This window comes from Leptodactylus fuscus, chromosome 2, assembly GCF_031893055.1.
Source record: "Leptodactylus fuscus isolate aLepFus1 chromosome 2, aLepFus1.hap2, whole genome shotgun sequence".
In the NCBI taxonomy this organism is placed as follows: Eukaryota; Metazoa; Chordata; class Amphibia; order Anura; family Leptodactylidae; genus Leptodactylus; species Leptodactylus fuscus.
Genome location: NC_134266.1, coordinates 64,434,754 through 64,460,208, shown reverse-complemented (window position 1 = coordinate 64,460,208; position 25,455 = coordinate 64,434,754). Strand labels below are relative to the sequence as shown.

The 25,455-nt window shown below is 45.9% G+C and overlaps 1 protein-coding gene across 2 annotated transcripts in view; it reads right to left on the bottom strand.

Annotated features, from left to right (window-relative positions):
• Positions 1-15,529, bottom strand: part of ACOT9 (acyl-CoA thioesterase 9) — a 28,083-nt gene extending 12,554 nt beyond the window's left edge. Inside the window, exons 1-7 of one of the 2 annotated variants that reach the window (XM_075263889.1) lie at positions 15,389-15,529; positions 14,860-14,957; positions 11,884-11,910; positions 6,078-6,123; positions 5,645-5,815; positions 5,495-5,532; positions 3,535-3,618 (exon numbers count right to left, since the gene is read on the bottom strand). In XM_075263889.1, coding sequence (XP_075119990.1) covers positions 3,535-3,618; positions 5,495-5,532; positions 5,645-5,815; positions 6,078-6,123; positions 11,884-11,910; positions 14,860-14,957; positions 15,389-15,405 — 481 coding nt within the window. In that variant the 5' untranslated portion in view covers positions 15,406-15,529. The remainder of the gene's footprint in view (positions 1-3,534; positions 3,619-5,494; positions 5,533-5,644; positions 5,816-6,077; positions 6,124-11,883; positions 11,911-14,859; positions 14,958-15,388) is intronic. The other variant, XM_075263890.1, reaches the window with a different exon arrangement.
• Between the last annotated feature and the right edge of the window lie 9,926 nt (positions 15,530-25,455).

Genomic DNA, 25,455 nt, shown 5'->3' with positions numbered 1-25,455 from the left:
CTAGTCAGGCATCCACATTCTGGAGAATATTTCCCTACTAACATATAATTATGGGCTGAATCACAATGTCAAGACAATGTTTGACTTTATGGCAGTATTGGTCTCATTTGTATTGTGTGTAAATTTTGTAATATACTGTATTTTTCGGACTATAAGCCGCACCTAGGTTTTAGAGGAGGAAAATAGGGGAAAAAAAAATTTGAAGCAAAACAATGGTAAAATATTTAATATATGGGAATTGTAGTTTTGCAACAGCTGCAAGGCCACATTGACAGGTGACCCTGCAGCTGTACGGAGATCCATAGAGCGTTTTTTTTACGGGGCCAGATGTACTTTTTAGTTATACCATTTTGGGGAATGTCTATTGCTTAGATCACCTTTTATTTAAATCAGCAATACGGCAATACGGTGAAAAAACAAAACCGTCGGTTTGAAAAATATCAGTAGACCGGGCATTTTCGGACACAGGGATTCGTAATGTGTATGTGTTTCACAGTAATTTTCTACTTTTTTATGTATTCTAGGGAAAGGAGTGATTTAGAAGTTTATTTTTTCACTATTTTATTGCCCCTTTCCCCTAGGTGGCTTGAACCTACAATCATTTGATTGCAAGTCCCATAGACAGCAATACAAGTGTATTGCCATCTATGGGAGATTCTCTACATTACTATTACGGCTGGTCATAGACCAACTGCTATAGTAATATAGCTATGACAGGCCTGGGAGCCTTCAGTTGGCTCCCGGCTGTCACCAGAACAGGTCTGCAACTTTAAAGGTATGGGGAAGGGGGGGTTAAGTTTTAATGCCCGCAATTAGAAAGCATTCTAATTGCGGGCATTAGCTTTGGGCCTCCGCGTATAGCAGAGACCCGGTTGCTATGGCGACCGCTCTGCAGCAGAGCGGCTGCCATTATTCTTACAGACCTGGCATCCTGGCAATAGAACGGCGGATGAAAAAATGAAAAAGAAAATGCGTGGCACTCACCAAAAGTTGCGTAAAAAGTTGTAAACTTTATTGAAGAACGTCCATACAAAGTTAAAAGCGGGAGGAGGCACGCTCAGCAACCGAGCGACAGCTGTTTCGTATACAAGATATACTTTTTCAAGCTCGGTTGCTGAGCGTGCCTCCTCCCGCTTTTAACTTTGTATGGACGTTCTTCAATAAAGTTTACAACTTTTTACGCAACTTTTGGTGAGTGCCAAGCATTTTCTTTTTCATTTTTTCATATTACATTTTGTTCTGGACTTAGAGCACCACCACATTTAGCGTTTTTTGTCTCCCGTACAGATGTATATCTCTGTTTGAGTAGTGCCACCCATGTCTACGTGTTTCATAGAACGGCGGATGCCGGGAAGGGTTTTAGACGCCGGCACAGGTGCCGGGGCCTGCAGCATTGCCACGTTCCTGTCGCTGCAGGAAGCCAGCAGCAGCAGGAACATGGCAACGATCTCCACATTCGGACTATAAGACGCACCCTCATTTCCCCCCCAGATTTGGGGGGAAAAAAGAGTGTCTTATAGTCCGAAAAATACGGTACTTTATTAACACATTTTGCCTCCTATCTGTGAAATCCTACATATATTTATTATCTCCCTTGCCTCTCTATTGAGAGCTGTTCCTGTCTGTGTATGGAGTATGGGCTTGAAGTAGGGACTGTGTGACTTAGTTCTCAGTGCTCAGTGATATCTAGAGAATTATAAAAATTATAAAAACTTACTTGCTTTTGGTGTGATATGAAATAGGAGATTCTCTTCTTTTATATGACACTAAAGGTTACAGTTATCTATATTATTTCCAGAGATATCACTGGTTTAAAACAGTCAGGAATAGGATATTTATATGCAGCTGTATGACACAGACACATCCTACTCCTACTAATATTATAAATGTGAAAGTTTGTGTGTTTGTTCCTCATTCACACAAAAACGGCTCAATGGAATTGAATGAAATTTGGTACATAGTTTGTAACATTATATATATATATATATATATATATATATATATATATATATATATATATATACACATACACACACACTAGCCTCTGCATGCAACTTCGTCTGCGGGTTGTTGTAGTGGATAGTCCGCCTATATTCAGCAAATTGCTGCCGTCGATGGTTTGTCTGCTCCGGTGTTTTGGCAGCTGTTAAGCTGTCCTGCTGCTGAACTTGTTCCTCGCAGCATGCCATTGTTCATAAAACTTTGCTCACAACACGACATTTAAGCATAAAAATAAAACCCAAGAGACATACCAAAAACGAGACAAGACACTAGCAACACGACATGAAGAACTGCTAGCGGTTCTTCATGTCGTGTTGCTAGTGTCTCGTCTCGTTTTTGGTATGTCTCTTGGATTTTATGCTTAAATGTCGTATTGTGAGCAAAGTTTTATGGACAATTTGTTACTGAAATAAAAGTTATATTTTAGAGGCTTTACCACTTCGTGCTGGATACAAGTTTTTTTACTTGGATATATTTACCAAAATGCTCAGCAGACGAAAGTTGTCTGCTGAGAACAAAGATTCCTTCTGGAGTTTTCTAATCTCACCCACCTTAGTAGTCTGGGTGAGATGTACACCCCCTCCATTACCTGACCAACCATCGGCTTACAATATATATATATTGTTTATAGTATTTAACAATTTATAACTGTCCTCTGTACTCCTTAAAGGAGAACAGACTTCCTTCAGATTATTGTAAATTTTATTACATCTGTAATATCTGTAGTGACTTTGGGGGTAAATTAAATGCTACACGAGTTTTATGACATAAAAATGCATGTAAACATTTTAATTTTTTTCCAACACAATTTTCAATATGTGGTGAGGACCTTTATAGCCTGACTTATATTAGCATTACTTATGACTAGGTGGCATAGATTTACATATTTAACTCTTAAAAATTTGTCCCCATTGAGTCAACAAGGAATACAGGGAATCCCAAGTCTACAGAATTCTGAAGCAACTCCAAAATTTAACAGTTTAGTTTCCTGTTCTTTAGAAATCACTTCTAACCTGTCACTATTACCATCACAGACAGAATTACAATAAAAGGTAAAAGCCGAAAGCAGATCTAGAAATATAGGATCCACCATGACACAAGGTGGTGGGAACACAGTGACTTGCACAGGTCACAGAACATGTCTAAAAGAGGGGCAACACGGTGGCTCAGTGGTTAGCAGAGAAGAACATGTCTAAAAGACTCTCCCACATGTCAGTCATCTTCAGTCTATGTGACTGATATAAAGCTCAGGGAAGATGGCCGCTCCATAATGATGTACAGAAAATGAAAAAAATATACAAGACATTATCTGTTTCTTACTAGGAAACAAATTAGACAAAACATTATTTCAATTCAATTTAACAGTAAAATGGTCTCTAAATATTACATGCTTTGTTTCAGACCTGGCACAGACAATACAATTTTTACAAAGTTCAGGTAGTAACACCAGTAAGGAACTTCTCTGACTAATTCTCATAGAAAATAGGATGACCTGGTTTTTTTATAATTACATCTTTCACTTAGCTTGCTTACCGATTTTGTCCACCAGAGCAGTGACAATTGACAAAGGAGATCGGTTATGTGACTCAGGCTTTGTGTGAGTATAACAGACGAGAACTAAATCAAAAAGAGAAAAAAAAAAAACCTTATGAATATCACTATGAATACTATTACCTAAAAGTTCCTCTACCCTAATTCCCAGGAACCACCAATAGAGAACAGTTTGCAGCTGCAGTTTCTCAGTGTGTCTGTAAGGGAGCCTTCACGTGGAGTAAACGCACGTGTATTTTTGCAAAATAAGACTCCCATACGCCTGTAAAATATCATTGAAGTCAATGGGAGTCTTATTTTTACACGTGTATTTTGCAAAAATACACGCGCGTTTACTCCGTGTGAAGGCTCCCTAAGGCTGCAAGCAGTAAAGGAGGACTAAATGCAGCAAGCAGCTTACATCCGAGTATGCCCAAGCATGGCAAGAGAGACTGTTCAAAACATGTGGCTTATACTCCCAGTCTGAAGTCTTAACATTCTTGAAATGGTCCAAAATTGCTTCCGCTCAACGTTCTCTCTTTAAGGACAGCCATAGCCGCAGCAACAGATGTGACACTAAAGCTCCATGCACATAACTGTAGGGATCTGTGAAAAATGGAATAGACTGCATAGTCTCTGCTTTCCACAGATCCTATCAATAGTGCAGACAGACTGAGCTGCAAAAACGGACAGGAATAAGACATGCTCCATTTCTTGCAGTTCGGTTCTAAGGCCCCCCCTCAACGGATCTGTAGAAAATATAGCAGTGTACATGGAATCATTGAAAAGAGTATGGATTACTATGGATCCACAATAACATATAGAACAGGGGCAACACAGTGGCTCAGTGGTTAGCACTGCAGCCTTGCAGCGCTGGAGTCCTGGGTTCGAATCCCACCAGGAACAACACCTGCAAGGAGTTTGTATGTTCTTCGTGTTTGCATGGATTTCCTCCCAAAACGACACACAGATAGGGAGAAAGAAAAAAAAAGTCCATTGTGACCCCTATATAGGGCTCACAATTTAGATTAATAAATAAATAAATCAATAAAAACATATAGAGCACAGACTTAAAGGGGCTCTATCAGCAAAACCTAAAAAAGAATGATCTACTTACGCATCGTGCACGCTGGGCGGGCATTCAGGGTGTGTCTTCTTCTTCATCCACGCCTCCTCTTCCTGCGATGTCCTCTGGTCCCGTCCTCCTCCGGCGCTCACGAACTGACATTGATAAAAAAAAATGCATGCGCAGTAGCCGTAGTAGAAGCCGCATGCTACTGCGCATGCGCCCAGGCCATTTTTTTTTAATCACTGTCAGTTCGTGAGCGCCGGAGGAGGACGGGACTCGAGGACATCGGAGGAAGAGGAGGCGTGGATGAAGAAGACGGCGCACCCTGAATGCCCGACCCAGCGTGCACGATGCGTAAGTAGATCACATTCTTTTTTAGGTTATTATTTTAAAACAGGGGGGAGGTAGTTTAATATAACATTTACGGTGCCTGAATAGCCTTTTTAAAGGCTATTCACGCATATGTGGGGCTCTATCAGCATGATTTTGCTGATAGAGCCCCTTTAAAATGCAGTTATGTGCATGGGGCTGAAAGCTTTTTGCACATGACAGTAGGGGGTCTGTGAAAAATGGAGAGGCCATCTGCATGTATTCCATATTAACCATGGACCCCATCAATAAAACAATGGGACTGAAAGGCAAAAATGGACGGGAATAGGGCATGCTTCCTTTTTCGACTGCTCAATCATGAATCCATAAAAAATACAGCATTGTGCATGGGGTCATTAATATAAATGGGTTCACAGCCTATCCACTACCAATTTGTAGTAACAGATAACACGTTGACCAAAAATGTGGTCCTGTTAGGAGGCCTAACCCTGATGGCCAGTAATGCATATATTTGTCCTAAACCTACACAGTCCTTTACAAAAATTCTGCATGAAAATACCGTACCTCCAAGGCTGTCCAGATCTTCAAGTATTCGGCCAAACCTATAACACAGACACAATTTCAGAGGTTGCAAATGTCTTGCGAAGAATAATATGTTTTCATGGTTCTTCAATAAAATTATATGCACTATTATTTCACTGAAGATATTCTCACCGGACATTGTTGTATACATTCAGGTACTTTTCTCTCAGTTCTGGCTCACTGCCAAGCGGCAACATAACTTCTATGTAACTATCCTTCATCCTGCGTGCAGGGAGATCTTCTTGCTTCTTAGCCAAAAGAGACTGTAGAGTCTTTCTGTCCTCCATGGCTTGTACATGATCTCTAGCATAGTCCAAAAATAACCAAAAATAACATACCCGCCACCATCAAATAATGCTACCAACAATAAACATACATGAATACAATAAGACCAAGAGCTTTTACCCAGTCTGCAATAACATCTTAATAAACATATGTAACGGGCAATATATCTTGTCTAATACACAAATAATATATGTAATTATATATCAGTACACGTTTCATGAAAATATATTAAGACGTAGAAATCTGGGGTAGGACTCAGCAAAAGACGGCGACTGAATACCTCCAGTTTGTAGAGGCTCCAACTATTTCCCTCAGTTTATCACGCACTGAAAGAGAATAAGACAGACACTGTTACTACAGCGGGCAAAATGTTAGAGGACAGCGAAAGGCAAAGCCTAGAGAAACGAAGAACAGGTCAGAAGAGAGACCACACTTAGAAAGTGCCATCAAACAACTTATAACTGCAGACCTCCGGAGAAGTCCTGTCCAAGACGGAAAGATAAGAAGCTATAGATCAGAGGTTACATATATGTCAATGGGAATACTTGTTTAGGCCTAAGCCATTCCTGCAGTTGTTGTGCGGTTTTATCTGCCAATTTAGGTCAATGAGGAAAAAAACAATAGCAAAAACTTGATGGGAAACTACCATGGCAAGTGTCAAGGCTTTATTATAGAGGGGGCGATATAGCAGCCAATTGTCGGGAGCGTTACATGTCATCGAAAAATAATCAAAATAAAAAGTCAATTAATCGTGAACTTGTTCAGATCCATTTGCATCCTTCCCATCCTGTCTCACACGGAAATGCTATCCAATAAGGATCGGTGATATGTGAATAACCGAAACCAAAATTCAGTAGCATGGTGTGTTACGTAAAAATAGGAGTGTCCTAAAGTAATCATTCATTAATCGTAATCAAAGTAAAATGTTTTATTAATCGGAAATTTAGTTTATGATCTCCCAGTCCTAGTACAGTTCAGGTTTTCATATGCAACTTATGAAGAGGGTTAAAGTATAGAGGACAGGTGATACTTCTCTTTATTTATCAGCTCCACTTCTGTTTTTGTGTTTAAAAACTGCAGCTGAAAACCTTAAAGGGATTGTCTAACTCAAGTAATAAAACTGCTGCTGAGGGGCCCTTAAAAAAGAAACCAGTACTCACCTCTCCTTGGGCCCTGGTCCGAGTAGCAGATTAGTTCATCTGCTAATAGGTCTTCCGCCTGAGGTCAATAGTGACATTATGCTAGGGAACTGCTGCAGCCATTCACAGGCTTCAGCAGTGATTTCTTGACAAACGTCACGTGACTACTGTAACTGTGAAGAGGTCACTGTTGAGGCCTGCAATTGTACCTTGTGACCACTGCAGCCAAACAGCGGGAATCAGAATCACAGGTGAGTATTGGTTCATTATGTTTAAGGGACCCTCAGCAGCAGTATTAAATAAAAAATCATGAGTCAGTCGAACAACCCCTTTAACATGGAATCACACCCTCAAAAAGTATCAGTAAGCACCTGATGAACAAGTGTTCGCTGATTTCGGTAGGACAAAAAAATAAATCATTGTCTTCAGCAGCGAGTCACCATGTGCCAGCAGGGGCTGTGCTGCTAGTGGACAAAGTATATGCCAGGAGAGAAATCGATTTAGCGATCGCTCCTCCTACATAAGTTCTGCAGCGGCCTGTGTAGTCAGGTGGTACAGAACCAGCGCTGATCAGGAACATTTTGTAGCTGATCAGTGCTCACTAAGAAAAAACTTAAGGTGTAATATCACCTTAATGCTAAAGCCATACATAGTGAACGTTGTGCTTTTCCACTGTGTTTTCGCTTTTTTGCTTCCCCCATATAAGTCTATGAAAAAAAACACAGCGTTTCCACAGGTAGAATTAACATGCTGCTTTTTGTCCACAACGATTAATGAAATTTTATTCGTTTTGCTCGGACTATAAAGCTTTTTCTGCAAAACCCAAAAATGCTGCATTTCCTCAATATGTAGGTTCAGTCTTTAGGTAACCCGACACCAAGGGTAGGGAACCTACGGCTCTCCAGCTGTTGCAATACAACTCCCAGCATGCATACTTGCTCTGCTGTTCTTGGAACTCCAATGGAAGTGAATCTAGCATGCTGGGAGTTGTAGTTTCACAGCAGCTGGAGAACCGAAGGTTCCCTATCCCTGCCCTACACATTAACGGGAGTCTGTCAGGTCCAAAACTCTTCTCAAACCAATGTTAGTGCTATTTAGGGGCCTTTGATAGGAACAGGAACAAACTGAGGAAGTAATGAAGATAAACAATATGTAAAGGGCTGGAAACCTCTTTAATTGTTACCACTATGAAGTACAATTCATCCCACAAAAAAATGAGCCCATACACTGTACAGTTCTGTGAACAGGAAAATTAAAAAATGATGGCTTTTGTAAGGCGAGTAGTTAATTAAAAAACAAAACCCCGCTAAAGTTAAAGATGGATGCAGCGAAAGGGTGTTAGAGGCCACTATATGGCACTATTATGGATTCAGGAGGCATTTTAGACTTGACAGATTTCCTTTAGGCTGGGGCCCCACGGGCTGGTAACACCGCAGGTAAAATTGCGGCGTTTTACAGTACAGGCAAAGTGGATGGGATTCAAGCAAATCCCATTCCCTCTTTGCGGTAAAAACTGTGTTGCGGACGCGCCACGATTTCCAAAACATGTCAATTATATCTATGGAAACACTGGCGGTTTCCACATAGATATAATTGTGACAGAAAGTCAGCAACAAAATCTGAAACAAAAAAAAGCTCAGTTTCTGCAACGTGGGGCCTTAGCCTAAGGTTGAGGCCCCACGTTGTGGAAACGCAGCTTTTTTTGTTGCAGATTTTTTGTGCTTTTTTGAGCCAAAGCCAAGAATGTCTACAAATGGAATGGGAACTATACAGGAATACTTATACTTCTCCCTTCTACTGAATCCACTCCTGGATTTAGCTCAAAAAAACGCAACAAAATCTGCAACAAAAAAAAGCTGCATTTCCGCAACGTGGGGCTTTAGCCTTAAATAGCTTTTGCCCTCACACATGAAAACACATTTTCTCAATGAGAAATGAGGAGTGCTCCACACACCTTGGCTTATATCCCTGAACATAAAGAAATGGGCATGATGAAATTAAATATGTCCAATCCTTCTTTCCCCCCAGACATCATCCGTCAGGGAAAAGTCAAGACAACCACAGTAATACACTCACCGGCCACTTTATTAGGTACACCTGTCCAACTGCTCGTTAACACTTAATTTCTAATCAGCCAATCACATGGCGGCAACTCAGTGCATTTAGGCATGTAGACATGGTCAAGACAATCTCCTGCAGTTCAAACCGAGCATCAGTATGGGGAAGAAAGGTGATTTGAGTGCCTTTGAACGTGGCATGGTTGTTGGTGCCAGAAGGGCTGGTCTGAGTATTTCAGAAACTGCTGATCTACTGGGATTTTCACGCACAACCATCTCTAGGGTTTACAGAGAATGGTCCGAAAAAGAAAAAACATCCAGTGAGCGGCAGTTCTGTGGGCGGAAATGCGTTGTTGATGCCAGAGGTCAGAGGAGAATGGCCAGACTGGTTCGAGCTGATAGAAAGGCAACAGTGACTCAAATAGCCACCCGTTACAACCAAGGTAGCCAGAAGAGCATCTCTGAACGCACAGTACGTCGAACTTTGAGGCAGATGGGCTACAGCAGCAGAAGACCACACCGGGTGCCACTCCTTTCAGCTAAGAACAGGAAACTGAGGCTACAATTTGCACAAGCTCATCGAAATTGGACAATTGAAGATTGGAAAAACGTTGCCTGGTCTGATGAGTCTCGATTTCTGCTGCGACATTTGGATGGTAGGGTCAGAATTTGGCGTCAACAACATGAAAGCATGGATCCATCCTGCCTTGTATCAACGGTTCAGGCTGGTGGTGGTGGTGTCATGGTGTGGGGAATATTTTCTTGGCACTCTTTGGGCCCCTTGGTACCAATTGAGCATCGTTGCAACGCCAAAGCCTACCTGAGTATTGTTGCTGACCACGTCCATCCCTTTATGACCACAATGTACCCAACATCTGATGGCTACTTTCAGCAGGATAATGCGCCATGTCATAAAGCTGGAATCATCTCAGACTGGTTTCTTGAACATGACAATGAGTTCACTGTACTCCAATGGCCTCCACAGTCACCAGATCTCAATCCAATAGAGGAGCATCTTTGGGATGTGGTGGAACGGGAGATTCGTATCATGGATGTGCAGCCGACAAATCTGCGGCAACTGTGTGATGTCATCGTGTCAATATGGACCAAAATCTCTGAGGAATGCTTCCAGCACCTTGTTGAATCTATGCCACGAAGAATTGAGGCAGTTCTGAAGGCAAAAGGGGGTCCAACCCGTTACTAGCATGGTGTACCTAATAAAGTGGCCGGTGAGTGTATAACGTGTATGCACAATTTATGCCCTTATTATGATTCATCTAGGAAAATGGAACCAAGCCAGTAACATGGGGCTGTTGTCAGTGACAAAACCCAGAGATTGACCATACTCTGTAATCCATAGTCTGTTTATTTTTATCATGAACACTTCTCTTGTTGTTACAGTCAGAATAGGCATTCAGAGATCTTGTCATATGGGCCGGTCTTATTGTATGAATGCAGCTGACTAAATACTTTGCAACCCTTCATTTCAGGTGGTTGAAAACCAGAAAAACAATAAGGATCTATGGAAGAACTTGAAAAGTGACCCATGAGCAGATGAATATCACAGCACTGGAGACCAGCATAGGAACAAAAGTAATGCAGCAGGATGAAGATGAAAATATATATGATGCAAAACCTTCACTGAAGATCAGTGCATCAATGCAGAATACGTGCAGGAATGTATTTTGTTCATTGGATCATGCTTTGCAGACACCTTTACAGGTTTTTTTAAGGCTAAGGTCTCACATAGTGTCCCACAAAAAAAAAAAAAAAAAAGGCTGCGGGAAAAACTGTGGTGGCAAAGCATCGCGGTTCTCCCTGCAGCACTTTGGACAGAACGTTCGCAGAGGTTTCCTCTGTGGACTTTCTGCTTCAATTATACCTAAAGGTAAACAACTGCTTGCGTTTCCGTAGGTATAATTGACATGTTATGATTTCCAAAAATGCAACAATATTAGAAATTGCCGCGTGCCCACATCACGTTTTTTTACCGCAAAGTAGGCAAACCGCAGTGTTTATGGCACGTGAGGCATTATAAGGATTCTGCAGTACTGACTGCGGCCACTAAACTAAATAATATGCCGAGACCTCACATTTTATTGCGGGAGAATTCTTTGCAGCAGCCCCCTCACGTATGAGCACACTGATGTTCCCAGCTATCATGTATATGTAGATAAGATACAGAATTCACCAGTCTCAATAGATAATGTCACTGTATATCTACTCTCACTCTGTGCAGTGACCTGTGATGCTATTCCTACCTCCATACTAAGAATGAATTCAAAGATTATTTCCGTATACCGTAATATATTGATGGCATATAGCAGTTAGGAATCTGAATGGGGCTTCAGTTCCCTAAAAGGGCTACAGCACCGACCCAGAGGTAGGTCAGACCCCCACAAACTGATGGAATATGAAAACCCACCTGAAATATTTGTTTCCACATGTCACTAATAATGGACTGATATATATTAGACACACATCAGTTTCCCTACCTTATAAAGTGCAAAAGCTCCAGTTGAAGCTTAGAAGTCTAATTCCATCTCTGTCAGATACCAGAATGGTAGGGACATGGTAATAAAGGAATCCATGTAGAGATGGAAGGCTAAAATCACATATATAGTCATACTGTGATCTATAATAATATTATTTCATTTTATCTTTTACCTTTAATTTTTTTTGTATTTGAAAGATTTCACATATAACGTACTGAAATAAAAAGAGCACGTGTTGTAGTAGGCCAGTAAGCCGTGATCTTAGCATACTGGATCATAGTGCGAGTCCTAGCTTATCAACTGACCTCAAGTGTCTCTGCAGTCCAGAACAAAATACACAGGAGAGGTTTCAAGCAAGGCGAGCAGCTAAGAACATGCACTAAATTACCACAAACCATTATTCACATGGACTTGTACGCATCCTGTAAGGGAAGACAAATTTATACAAACAATGTACAAGGAAACTAACACAAAATCTATGCATTAAATGTAGTGCCAAACTCTGCATGCCACCCTGCTCTGTGCCCATGTGCTCTAATACAGTGCACCAATTCCCCTTAAGATTAGATACATTTACTGTTACTATACCGCCTTTAACTGTTCTGTGTGCAATAAAACAAAACCTTGTACACCTTATGGAACGGAATCACAATCTTTGTTAGAAAGGTGTATATTTTATCTCATATATATATATATATATATATATATATATATATATATATATATATATATATATATATATATTTTTTACACATGGGCATATTTACGTCCTCATTACTACAATGGACTTTTGTATGTTATAGCATTTACGGCATTTTCTGTGATGCTACCACTTATAGGCTATATACCATGTGATGGAGATTTATCTATGATTTACATATGATCAGTCTGCATCAATAGACTCTATATGAGAAAGTCTTTAATCCTTCGGTGACTGATTTGTATGATGTTGAAAGTTACATTTGATGTGATATTGAACATTCAAATATATATATATATTTTCTTGTGTGACTACACTGCCATATGGGTGCATGGCCCTGTGATTGTATCTGACACTCCTTGTCTGTATTGTGTTGTGTTATCAGTAATTTTTTTTTTAGATTTTTTTTTTTTTCCTATCAGTATGTCTTTGTAGAATGGGAGGAAATCCACATAAACACAGGGAGAACATACAAACTCCTTGCAGATGTTGTTCCTGGCGGGATTCAATCCCAGGACTCCAGTGCTGTTATCTGTAATTTTTTATAATTAACTTTAATAAAATAAGCAGTGGCGTAACTACCGTGGAAGCAGCTGCCACAGGGCCCAGGACATTAGGGGCCCAGCGACACCCGCTACCGCCGCGTTTTTTTCTTTTTTCTTAATAGGCCATTACCGGCTGGAGTTATTCCAGCCGGTAACAGGCCCTATTTACTTACCGATCCTGGCTGGGCTGGGATCGGTAACTGACACCACGGGCCCCACAAAGACTATTATTATATTTGGTGGTCTTTGCAGACCCCCAAGTATAATGATTGGAGGCCCAGGAGACGTAAGAAAGATAAAAAACTGTGTTACTTACCTCTCCAGGCTCCTGCCTAGTTGTCTGACGTCTCTGATGTCACATGAACCCGGCCTGCATCCCGGGTCATGTGACGTCCGATGTCATTGAAGATGAACGACAGCGGAGGACTGCAGCGGAGCCGGAAGACAGGTAATACTGTTTTTTTATGTTTTTATTCCCCTGGGTCTGAAAAGACCCCAGAGTATAATAATTGTTTATGGGTGTCCACAGTGGGACATAATAGTGTGTGTAGGGGCCACTAAGGGACATAATACTGTGTGCAGGTCAAAAGTTCGCCACAGGGCCCCGCCATTCCTAGTTACGCCACTGAAAATAAGTATTTTTATATTTTTTTTTTCATGTTGTTTTTGTTATTTTGAGTACCACCTGAACCATTAAGGCCTCATTTTGAGGCCTTAAATGCCTCAAAACCCTGACCAAAAAGACGGCTCCCATTTAAATCAATGGGAGCCGCGCAGGAGCTTTTTCTGGGAGCCGTTTCTTCTGGCTCCCGGAAAAAAGTGAGGTGTTCATTCTTTAGGCCAAGTCGCCTCGCGATTCAGCCTGAAGACACACCCTCTTCTGGACTAGGCCCATTCATTGAGTCTGATCCGGAGGAGGGTGCGTGGCTGGAAGCTGTTGCCATATAAAGGCTTTCAGTTCCGCAACACGTTTTATGGATTGGAACCTGAAGCAGCCTCCACCTCAGGTTCCGATCCAAAAAACTCCATGTGAACTAAATCTAAGCGTTTTGTGCTCTCTGCGGTGAAACCCTTTTTTTTTTAATCGGACACAAAGTCGGACATGCAGGAGTTTGTGTCTGGTTTAAAAAAAACTGTTTCGCTGCGGAGAGCACAAAACGCTCACTGGCGCTCACAGCCGGATACAGTCTGCCAGGTTTCCGTCTTCTGTCGGCAGAAGACTGAAACGTGAAAACGTAAATCAGGCGCTGGTGTGAACCCAGCGTAAGACTGAAATGCATATATAAGGGGTTAGCGTTCAATTTGGACTTTTGCTTCATAATAGAGTCTGATAATGTGACCGTTAAAGGGGTTTTCTTACACATAGTACATGCATTTATAAATAACTATTCTGTGTACCAGAGAAAAAAAAGAAAAGATGCAAGTGTGTCTCTCTAGATGTAATAATGTACCGTAAATGTGTGGAAATTATGAAAACGTGCACATGCAACTTGCTGAGGATACAACACACACTGTTGGTACGCTATATACATTATGTTACAAGCAGTGGCAGCAATACCTGAATGTTCTCACACATGCCAACATGAAGGTGACATATCAATAAATGCCAACAATGCGGATGTATTAATCATATCATTCTATATTATTCTCTCTGACAGATAGGAAAACTAGCTTGAAGTACACTGGCATCTGCTAAAGACTACGCCCGAGGTTATTACCCACTGGTATGTGTACCCCAGAGAATACATGCCATGTCTCTAGATGGTAGTCCATGCCGTGCCACGTCTCTAGATGGTAGTCACACTATGCTTGTGCTAGGAGGCACAGCAGATAACCACAGCATAGGTTCTAGCACTGAGTCTCCGAGAAATATTATTTTCAATGCATTTTTATTGGCAAGGAGCAAATTAAATCTATTGCCAAGATTTTTGACTACAACTGAGATTTCCTCCAGGTAAAAGGTCACTTCTGATCCACAAATATGTGAAGGACAGTTTTAATGACCCTCTCTATAATGTGGAGATGAAGGGGGTTGTAATTATAACCACATCTTAAGTCATAAATGTCATAAATGTTGAGTCCTTGAAGAGGATGCATGTGCATCTTCTAGGTGTCTTGGTACCTACCTTCATTCATATCTGGTAGCTGGCCTTTTGAGAACATGGTGCTTGCCGTCATCAAAGATCTCCTGAGAAATCCAGACCTCTGACAGGTCACACCAAGTCTAAATTCAAGAGAAAGACAAGGTAAGACATTAGAAGCGCTCCAGTCAGAAAAGCTAAAGGGGTCCTCTCTCTGCAGGCACATGATAGGGAATAGGCACATGTTATTTCCATATTGCAGATCTGTTATTAATAGAAACAGAAGAGGAAACTCTTGTAGTGTGAATAGGGTCTAGTGATAGAGTCACACATTGGCATGTCCTGCCACATTCCTGCCACCTCCAGGTCCACACCCTGAGTTGTCAGCACTCACAGACTTCAGTTCCCTCTGTAATGCCCCATTCCGTGCCCTCCCCAGTTATACAGACCTTCCCCACCTATGTCACAGCCTGGGGGACATTGTAGTGATCGCCCCCTGGAGAGGTCAAGTGAGGAGTGGACTCGTCCAGGCGATGTCACCTGCAAGCTATATGCCATACAAGGAGGTTTATACCTGACTCCGAGCAGCATGTTCCCCTGTATCCTGGACAGCCCGCACTGACAGAGGAGAACACCAGTCCTCTACCCGATCCCCTGCGCTCTGTGCTGCCCACTGCCGGCGACACGCCCGCCTGTCTATCCACTGTGCGCTGGTCCTCCCACAACATAGAGAGCGCAGTGTAGAGCGGCCGGCAGGCTAGCACAGAGACTAGGCTGCTTGTAGTCACTGGTAGTCGGCTGTGTTATGTTACTGTTATGTTACCTCAGGGCTGTCACTAGGGGGCGATGTCACTACTAGTGAGCGGCTGTGTTATGTTACCTCAGGGCTGTCACTAGGGGGCGATGTTACTACTAGTGAGCGGCTGTGTTATGTTACCTCAGGGCTGTCACTAGGGGATGTCACTACTAGTGAGCGGCTGTGTTATGTTACCTCAGGGCTGTCACTAGGGGGCGATGTCACTACTAGTGAGCGGCTGTGTTATGTTACCTCAGGGCTGTCACTAGGGGGCGATGTCACTACTAGTGAGCGGCTGTGTTATGTTACCTCAGTGCTGTCACTAGGGGGGGATGTCACTACTACTGAGCGACTGTGTTATGTTACCTCAGTGCTGTCACTAGGGGGGGATGTCACTACTAGTGAGCGGCTGTGTTATGTTACCTCAGGGCTGTCACTAGGGGATGTCACTACTAGTGAGCGGCTGTGTTATGTTACCTCAGGGCTGTCACTAGGGGGCGATGTCACTACTAGTGAGCGGCTGTGTTATGTTACCTCAGTGCTGTCACTAGGGGGGGATGTCACTACTACTGAGCGGCTGTGTTATGTTACCTCAGTGCTGTCACTAGGGGGCGATGTCACTACTAGTGAGCGGCTGTGTTATGTTACCTCAGGGCTGTCACTAGGGGATGTCACTACTAGTGAGCGGCTGTGTTATGTTACCTCAGTGCTGTCACTAGGGGGGGATGTCACTACTAGTGAGCGGCTGTGTTATGTTACCTAAGTGCTGTCACTAGGGGGGATGTCACTACTAGTGAGCGGCTGTGTTATGTTACCTCAGTGCTGACACTAGGGGGGATGTCACTACTAGTGAGCGGCTGTGTTATGTTACCTCAGTGCTGTCACTAGGGGATGTCACTACTAGTGAGCGGCTGTGTTATGTTACCTCAGGGCTGTCACTAGGGGGGGATGTCACTACTAGTGAGCGGCTGTGTTATGTTACCTCAGGGCTGACACTAGGGGGGATGTCACTACTAGTGAGCGGCTGTGTTATGTTACCTCAGGGCTGTCACTAGGGGGGGATGTCACTACTAGTGAGCGGCTGTGTTATGTTACCTCAGTGCTGTCACTAGGGGGCGATGTCACTACTAGTGAGCGGCTGTGTTATGTTACCTCAGGGCTGTCACTAGGGGGGATGTCACTACTAGTGAGCGGCTGTGTTATGTTACCTCAGTGCTGTCACTAGGGGGCGATGTCACTACTAGTGAGCGGCTGTGTTATGTTACCTCAGGGCTGTCACTAGGGGGGGATGTCACTACTAGTGAGCGGCTGTGTTATGTTATCTCAGTGCTGTCACTAGGGGGGGATGTCACTACTAGTGAGCGGCTGTGTTATGTTACCTCAGGGCTGTCACTAGGGGGGGATGTCACTACTAGTGAGCGGCTGTGTTATGTTACCTCAGGGCTGTCACTAGGGGGGATGTCACTACTAGTGAGCGGCTGTGTTATGTTACCTCAGGGCTGTCACTAGGGGGGGCGATGTCACTACTACTGAGCGGCTGTGTTATGTTACCTCAGGGCTGTCACTAGGGGGCGATGTCACTACTACTGAGCGGCTGTGTTATGTTACCTCAGGGCTGTCACTAGGGGGCGATGTCACTACTAGTGAGCGGCTGTGTTATGTTACCTCAGGGCTGTCACTAGGGGGGGCGATGTCACTACTACTGAGCGGCTGTGTTATGTTACCTCAGGGCTGTCACTAGGGGGCGATGTCACTACTAGTGAGCGGCTGTGTTATGTTACCTCAGTGCTGACACTAGGGGGATGTCACTACTAGTGAGCGGCTGTGTTATGTTACCTCAGGGCTGTCACTAGGGGGGGATGTCACTACTAGTGAGCGGCTGTGTTATGTTACCTCAGTGCTGTCACTAGGGGATGTCACTACTAGTGAGCGGCTGTGTTATGTTACCTCAGGGCTGTCACTAGGGGGGATGTCACTACTACTGAGCGGCTGTGTTATGTTACCTCAGTGCTGACACTAGGGGGGATGTCACTACTAGTGAGCGGCTGTGTTATGTTACCTCAGGGCTGTCACTAGGGGGGGGATGTCACTACTACTGAGCGGCTGTGTTATGTTACCTCAGGGCTGTCACTAGGGGGGCGATGTCACTACTACTGAGCGGCTGTGTTATGTTAACTCAGTGCTGTCACTAGGGGGCGATGTCACTACTAGTGAGCGGCTGTGTTATGTTACCTCAGGGCTGTCACTAGGGGATGTCACTACTAGTGAGCGGCTGTGTTCTGTTACCTCAGGGCTGTCACTAGGGGGGGATGTCACTACTAGTGAGCGGCTGTGTTATGTTACCTCAGGGCTGTCACTAGGGGGGATGTCACTACTAGTGAGCAGCTGTGTTATGTTACCACAGTGCTGTCACTAGGGGGGGATGTCACTACTAGTGAGCGGCTGTGTTATGTTACCTCAGGGCTGTCACTAGGGGGGGCGATGTCACTACTACTGAGCGGCTGTGTTATGTTACCTCAGGGCTGTCACTAGGGGGCGATGTCACTACTAGTGAGCGGCTGTGTTATGTTACCTCAGTGCTGACACTAGGGGGGATGTCACTACTAGTGAGCGGCTGTGTTATGTTACCTCAGGGCTGTCACTAGGGGATGTCACTACTAGTGAGCGGCTGTGTTATGTTACCTCAGGGCTGTCACTAGGGGGGGATGTCACTACTACTGAGCGGCTGTGTTATGTTACCTCAGTGCTGACACTAGGGGGGATGTCACTACTAGTGAGCGGCTGTGTTATGTTACCTCAGTGCTGTCACTAGGGGATGTCACTACTAGTGAGCGGCTGTGTTATGTTACCTCAGGGCTGTCACTAGGGGGGGATGTCACTACTAGTGAGCGGCTGTGTTATGTTACCTCAGTGCTGTCACTAGGGGGGGATGTCACTACTAGTGAGCGGCTGTGTTATGTTACCTCAGTGCTGTCACTAGGGGATGTCACTACTAGTGAGCGGCTGTGTTATGTTACCTCAGGGCTGTCACTAGGGGGGCGATGTCACTACTACTGAGCGGCTGTGTTATGTTACCTCAGGGCTGTCACTAGGGGGGCGATGTCACTACTACTGAGCGGCTGTGTTATGTTACCTCAGGGCTGTCACTAGGGGGGATGTCACTACTAGTGAGCGGCTGTGTTATGTTACCTCAGGGCTGTCACTAGGGGGGCGATGTCACTACTACTGAGCGGCTGTGTTATGTTACCTCAGGGCTGTCACTAGAGGGCGATGTCACTACTACTGAGCGGCTGTGTTATCTTACCTCAGGGCTGTCACTAGGGGGCGATGTCACTACTAGTGAGCGGCTGTGTTATGTTACCTCAGTGCTGTCACTAGGGGGCGATGTCACTACTAGTGAGCGGCTGTGTTATGTTACCTCAGTGCTGTCACTAGGGGATGTCACTACTAGTGAGCGGCTGTGTTATGTTACCTCAGGGCTGTCACTAGGGGGAGATGTCACTACTAGTGAGCGGCTGTGTTATGTTACCTCAGTGCTGTCACTAGGGGGGGATGTCACTACTAGTGAGCGGCTGTGTTATGTTACCTCAGGGCTGTCACTAGGGGGGGATGTCACTACTAGTGAGCGGCTGTGTTATGTTACCTCAGGGCTGTCACTAGGGGGGGATGTCACTACTAGTGAGCGGCTGTGTTATGTTACCTCAGTGCTGTCACTAGGGGGCGATGTCACTACTAGTGAGCGGCTGTGTTATGTTACCTCAGGGCTGTCACTAGGGGGGATGTCACTACTAGTGAGCGGCTGTGTTATGTTACCTCAGTGCTGTCACTAGGGGGCGATGTCACTACTAGTGAGCGGCTGTGTTATGTTACCTCAGTGCTGTCACTAGGGGATGTCACTACTAGTGAGGGGCTGTGTTATGTTACCTCAGGGCTGTCACTAGGGGGGGATGTCACTACTACTGAGCGGCTGTGTTATGTTACCTCAGTGCTGTCACTAGGGGATGTCACTACTAGTGAGCGGCTGTGTTATTTTACCTCAGTGCTGTCACTAGGGGGGGATGTCACTACTAGTGAGCGGCTGTGTTACGTTACCTCAGTGCTGTCACTAGGGGGCGATGTCACTACTAGTGAGCGGCTGTGTTATGTTACCTCAGTGCTGTCACTAGGGGATGTCACTACTAGTGAGGGGCTGTGTTATGTTACCTCAGTTCTGTCACTAGGGGATGTCACTACTAGTGAGCGGCTGTGTTATGTTACCTCAGGGCTGTCACTAGGGGGGATGTCACTACTAGTGAGCGGCTGTGTTATGTTACCTCAGGGCTGTCACTAGGGGGGATGTCACTACTAGTGAGCGGCTGTGTTATGTTACCTCAGGACTGTCACTAGGGGGGGATGTCACTGCTAGTGAGCGGCTGTGTTATGTTACCTCAGGGCTGTCACTAGGGGGGGATGTCACTACTACTGAGCGGCTGTGTTATGTTACCTCAGTGCTGTCACTAGGGGATGTCACTACTAGTGAGCGGCTGTGTTATTTTACCTCAGTGCTGTCACTAGGGGGGGATGTCACTACTAGTGAGCGGCTGTGTTACGTTACCTCAGTGCTGTCACTAGGGGATGTCACTACTAGTGAGCAGCTGTGTTATGTTACCTCAGTGCTGTCACTAGGGGATGTCACTACTAGTGAGCGGCTGTGTTATGTTACCTCAGGACTGTCACTAGGGGGGGATGTCACTACTAGTGAGCGGCTGTGTTATGTTACCTCAGTGCTGTCACTAGGGGATGTCACTACTAGTGAGCGGCTGTGTTATGTTACCTCAGGGCTGTCACAAGGGGTGGATGTCACTACTAGTGAACGGCTGTGTTATGTTACCTCAGTGCTGTCACTAGGGGGGGATGTCACTACTACTGAGCGGCTGTGTTATGTTACCTCAGTGCTGTCACTAGGGGGGATGTCACTACTAGTGAGCGGCTGTGTTATGTTACCTCAGTGCTGTCACTAGGGGTGGATGTCACTACTAGTGAGCGGCTGTGTTATGTTACCTCAGTGCTGTCACTAGGGGGGGATGTCACTACTACTGAGCGGCTGTGTTATGTTACCTCAGTGCTGTCACTAGGGGGCGATGTCACTACTAGTGAGCGGCTGTGTTATGTTACCTCAGGGCTGTCACTAGGGGGGATGTCACTACTAGTGAGCGGCTGTGTTATGTTACCTCAGTGCTGTCACTAGGGGGGAATGTCACTACTAGTGAGCGGCTGTGTTATGTTACCTCAGTGCTGTCACTAGGGGGGGATGTCACTACTAGTGAGCGGCTGTGTTATGTTACCTCAGGGCTGTCACTAGGGGGCGATGTCACTGCTAGTGAGCGGCTGTGTTATGTTACCTCAGGGCTGTCACTAGGGGGGATGTCACTACTAGTGAGCGGCTGTGTTATGTTACCTCAGTGCTGTCACTAGGGGGGGATGTCAATACTAGTGAGCGGCTGTGTTATGTTACCTCAGGGCTGTCACTAGGGGGGCGATGTCACTACTAGTGAGCGGCTGTGTTATGTTACCTCAGTGCTGTCACTAGGGGGCGATGTCACTACTAGTGAGCGGCTGTGTTATGTTACCTCAGTGCTGTCACTAGGGGATGTCACTACTAGTGAGCGGCTGTGTTATGTTACCTCAGGGCTGTCACTAGGGGGGGATGTCACTACTAGTGAGCGGCTGTGTTATGTTACCTCAGTGCTGTCACTAGGGGGGGATGTCACTACTAGTGAGTGGCTGTGTTATGTTACCTCAGGGCTGTCACTAGGGGGGAATGTCACTACTAGTGAGCGGCTGTGTTATGTTACCTCAGGGCTGTCACTAGGGGGGGATGTCACGACTAGTGAGCGGCTGTGTTATGTTACCTCAGGGCTGTCACTAGGGGGGATGTCACTACTAGTGAGCGGCTGTGTTATGTTACCTCAGGGCTGTCACTAGGGGGGGCGATGTCACTACTACTGAGCGGCTGTGTTATGTTACCTCAGGGCTGTCACTAGGGGGCGATGTCACTACTACTGAGCGGCTGTGTTATGTTACCTCAGGGCTGTCACTAGGGGGCGATGTCACTACTAGTGAGCGGCTGTGTTATGTTACCTCAGGGCTGTCACTAGGGGGGGCGATGTCACTACTACTGAGCGGCTGTGTTATGTTACCTCAGGGCTGTCACTAGGGGGCGATGTCACTACTACTGAGCGGCTGTGTTATGTTACCTCAGGGCTGTCACTAGGGGGCGATGTCACTACTAGTGAGCGGCTGTGTTATGTTAAGTCAGTGCTGACACTAGGGGGATGTCACTACTAGTGAGCGGCTGTGTTATGTTACCTCAGGGCTGTCACTAGGGGGGGATGTCACTACTAGTGAGCGGCTGTGTTATGTTACCTCAGTGCTGTCACTAGGGGAAGTCACTACTAGTGAGCGGCTGTGTTATGTTACCTCAGGGCTGTCACTAGGGGGGGATGTCACTACTACTGAGCGGCTGTGTTATGTTACCTCAGTGCTGACACTAGGGGGGATGTCACTACTAGTGAGCGGCTGTGTTATGTTACCTCAGGGCTGTCACTAGGGGGGGGAATGTCACTACTACTGAGCGGCTATGTTATGTTACCTCAGGGCTGTCACTAGGGGGGCGATGTCACTACTACTGAGCGGCTGTGTTATGTTAACTCAGTGCTGTCACTAGGGGGCGATGTCACTACTAGTGAGCGGCTGTGTTATGTTACCTCAGGGCTGTCACTAGGGGATGTCACTACTAGTGAGCGGCTGTGTTCTGTTACCTCAGGGCTGTCACTAGGGGGGGATGTCACTACTAGTGAGCGGCTGTGTTATGTTACCTCAGTGCTGTCACTAGGGGATGTCACTACTAGTGAGCGGCTGTGTTCTGTTACCTCAGGGCTGTCACTACGGGGGCGATGTCACTACTACTGAGCGGCTGTGTTATGTTACCTCAGGGCTGTCACTAGGGGGGGATGTCACTACTACTGAGCGGCTGTGTTATGTTACCTCAGTGCTGTCACTAGGGGACGATGTCACTACTAGTGAGCGGCTGTGTTATGTTACCTCAGGGCTGTCACTAGAGGGGATGTCACTACTAGTGAGCGGCTGTGTTATGTTACCTCAGTGCTGTCACTAGGGGGGGATGTCACTACTAGTGAGCGGCTGTGTTATGTTACCTCAGGGCTGTCACTAGGGGGCGATGTCACTACTACTGAGCGGCTATGTTATGTTACCTCAGGGCTGTCACTAGGGGGCGATGTCACTACTAGTGAGCGGCTGTGTTATGTTACCTCAGAGCTGTCACTAGGGGGGGATGTCACTACTACTGAGCGGCTGTGTTATGTTACCTCAGTGCTGACACTAGGGGGGATGTCACTACTAGTGAGCGGCTGTGTTATGTTACCTCAGTGCTGTCACTAGGGGATGTCACTACCTACTAGTGAGCGGCTGTGTTATGTTACCTCAGGGCTGTCACTAGGGGGGGATGTCACTACTAGTGAGCGGCTGTGTTATGTTACCTCAGTGCTGTCACTAGGGGGGGATGTCACTACTAGTGAGCGGCTGTGTTATGTTACCTCAGTGCTGTCACTAGGGGATGTCACTACTAGTGAGCGGCTGTGTTATGTTACCTCAGGGCTGTCACTAGGGGGGCGATGTCACTACTACTGAGCGGCTGTGTTATGTTACCTCAGGGCTGTCACTAGGGGGGCGATGTCACTACTACTGAGCAGCTGTGTTATGTTACCTCAGTGCTGTCACTAGGGGGGATGTCACTACTAGTGAGCGGCTGTGTTATGTTACCTCAGGGCTGTCACTAGGGGGGCGATGTCACTACTACTGAGCAGCTGTGTTATGTTACCTCAGTGCTGTCACTAGGGGGGATGTCACTACTAGTGAGCGGCTGTGTTATGTTACCTCAGTGCTGTCACTAGGGGGGATGTCACTACTAGTGAGCGGCTGTGTTATGTTACCTCAGTGCTGTCACTAGGGGATGTCACTACTAGTGAGCGGCTGTGTTATGTTACCTCAGGGCTGTCACTAGGGGGGATGTCACTACTAGTGAGCGGCTGTGTTATGTTACCTCAGGACTGTCACTAGGGGGGGATGTCACTACTAGTGAGCGGCTGTGTTATGTTACCTCAGTGCTGTCACTAGGGGGGGATGTCACTACTACTGAGCGGCTGTGTTACGTTACCTCAGTGCTGTCACTAGGGGATGTCACTACTAGTGAGCGGCTGTGTTATTTTACCTCAGTGCTGTCACTAGGGGGGGATGTCACTACTAGTGAGCGGCTGTGTTACGTTACCTCAGTGCTGTCACTAGGGGATGTCACTACTAGTGAGCGGCTGTGTTATGTTACCTCAGTGCTGTCACTAGGGGATGTCACTACTAGTGAGCGGCTGTGTTATGTTACCTCAGGACTGTCACTAGGGGGGGATGTCACTACTAGTGAGCGGCTGTGTTATGTTATCTCAGTGCTGTCACTAGGGGATGTCACTACTAGTGAGCGGCTGTGTTATGTTACCTCAGGGCTGTCACTAGGGGTGGATGTCACTACTAGTGAACGGCTGTGTTATGTTACCTCAGTGCTGTCACTAGGGGGGGGATGTCACTACTACTGAGCGGCTGTGTTATGTTACCTCAGTGCTGTCACTAGGGGGGATGTCACTACTAGTGAGCGGCTGTGTTATGTTACCTCAGTGCTGTCACTAGGGGATGTCACTACTAGTGAGCGGCTGTGTTACGTTACCTCAGTGCTGTCACTAGGGGATGTCACTACTAGTGAGCGGCTGTGTTATGTTACCTCAGTGCTGTCACTAGGGGATGTCACTACTAGTGAGCGGCTGTGTTATGTTACCTCAGGACTGTCACTAGGGGGGGATGTCACTACTACTGAGCGGCTGTGTTATGTTACCTCAGTGCTGTCACTAGGGGGCGATGTCACTACTAGTGAGCGGCTGTGTTATGTTACCTCAGGGCTGTCACTAGGGGGGGATGTCACTACTAGTGAGCGGCTGTGTTGTTACCTCAGGGCTGTCACTAGGGGATGTCACTACTAGTGAGCGGCTGTGTTATGTTACCTCAGTGCTGTCACTAGGGGGCGATGTCACTACTAGTGAGCGGCTGTGTTATGTTACCTCAGGGCTGTCACTAGGGGGGATGTCACTACTAGTGAGCGGCTGTGTTATGTTACCTCAGTGCTGTCACTAGGGGGGAATGTCACTACTAGTGAGCGGCTGTGTTATGTTACCTCAGTGCTGTCACTAGGGGGGGATGTCACTACTAGTGAGCGGCTGTGTTATGTTACCTCAGGGCTGTCACTAGGGGGCGATGTCACTGCTAGTGAGCGGCTGTGTTATGTTATCTCAGGGCTGTCACTAGGGGGGATGTCACTACTAGTGAGCGGCTGTGTTATGTTACCTCAGGGCTGTCACTAGGGGGGCGATGTCACTACTACTGAGAGGCTGTGTTATGTTACCTCAGGGCTGTCACTAGGGGGCGATGTCACTACTACTGAGCGGCTGTGTTATGTTACCTCAGGGCTGTCACTAGGGGGCGATGTCACTACTAGTGAGCGGCTGTGTTATGTTACCTCAGTGCTGTCACTAGGGGGCGATGTCACTACTAGTGAGCGGCTGTGTTATGTTACCTCAGTGCTGTCACTAGGGGGGGATGTCACTACTAGTGAGCGGCTGTGTTATGTTACCTCAGGGCTGTCACTAGGGGGGGATGTCACTACTAGTGAGCGGCTGTGTTATGTTACCTCAGTGCTGTCACTAGGGGGGGATGTCACTACTAGTGAGTGGCTGTGTTATGTTACCTCC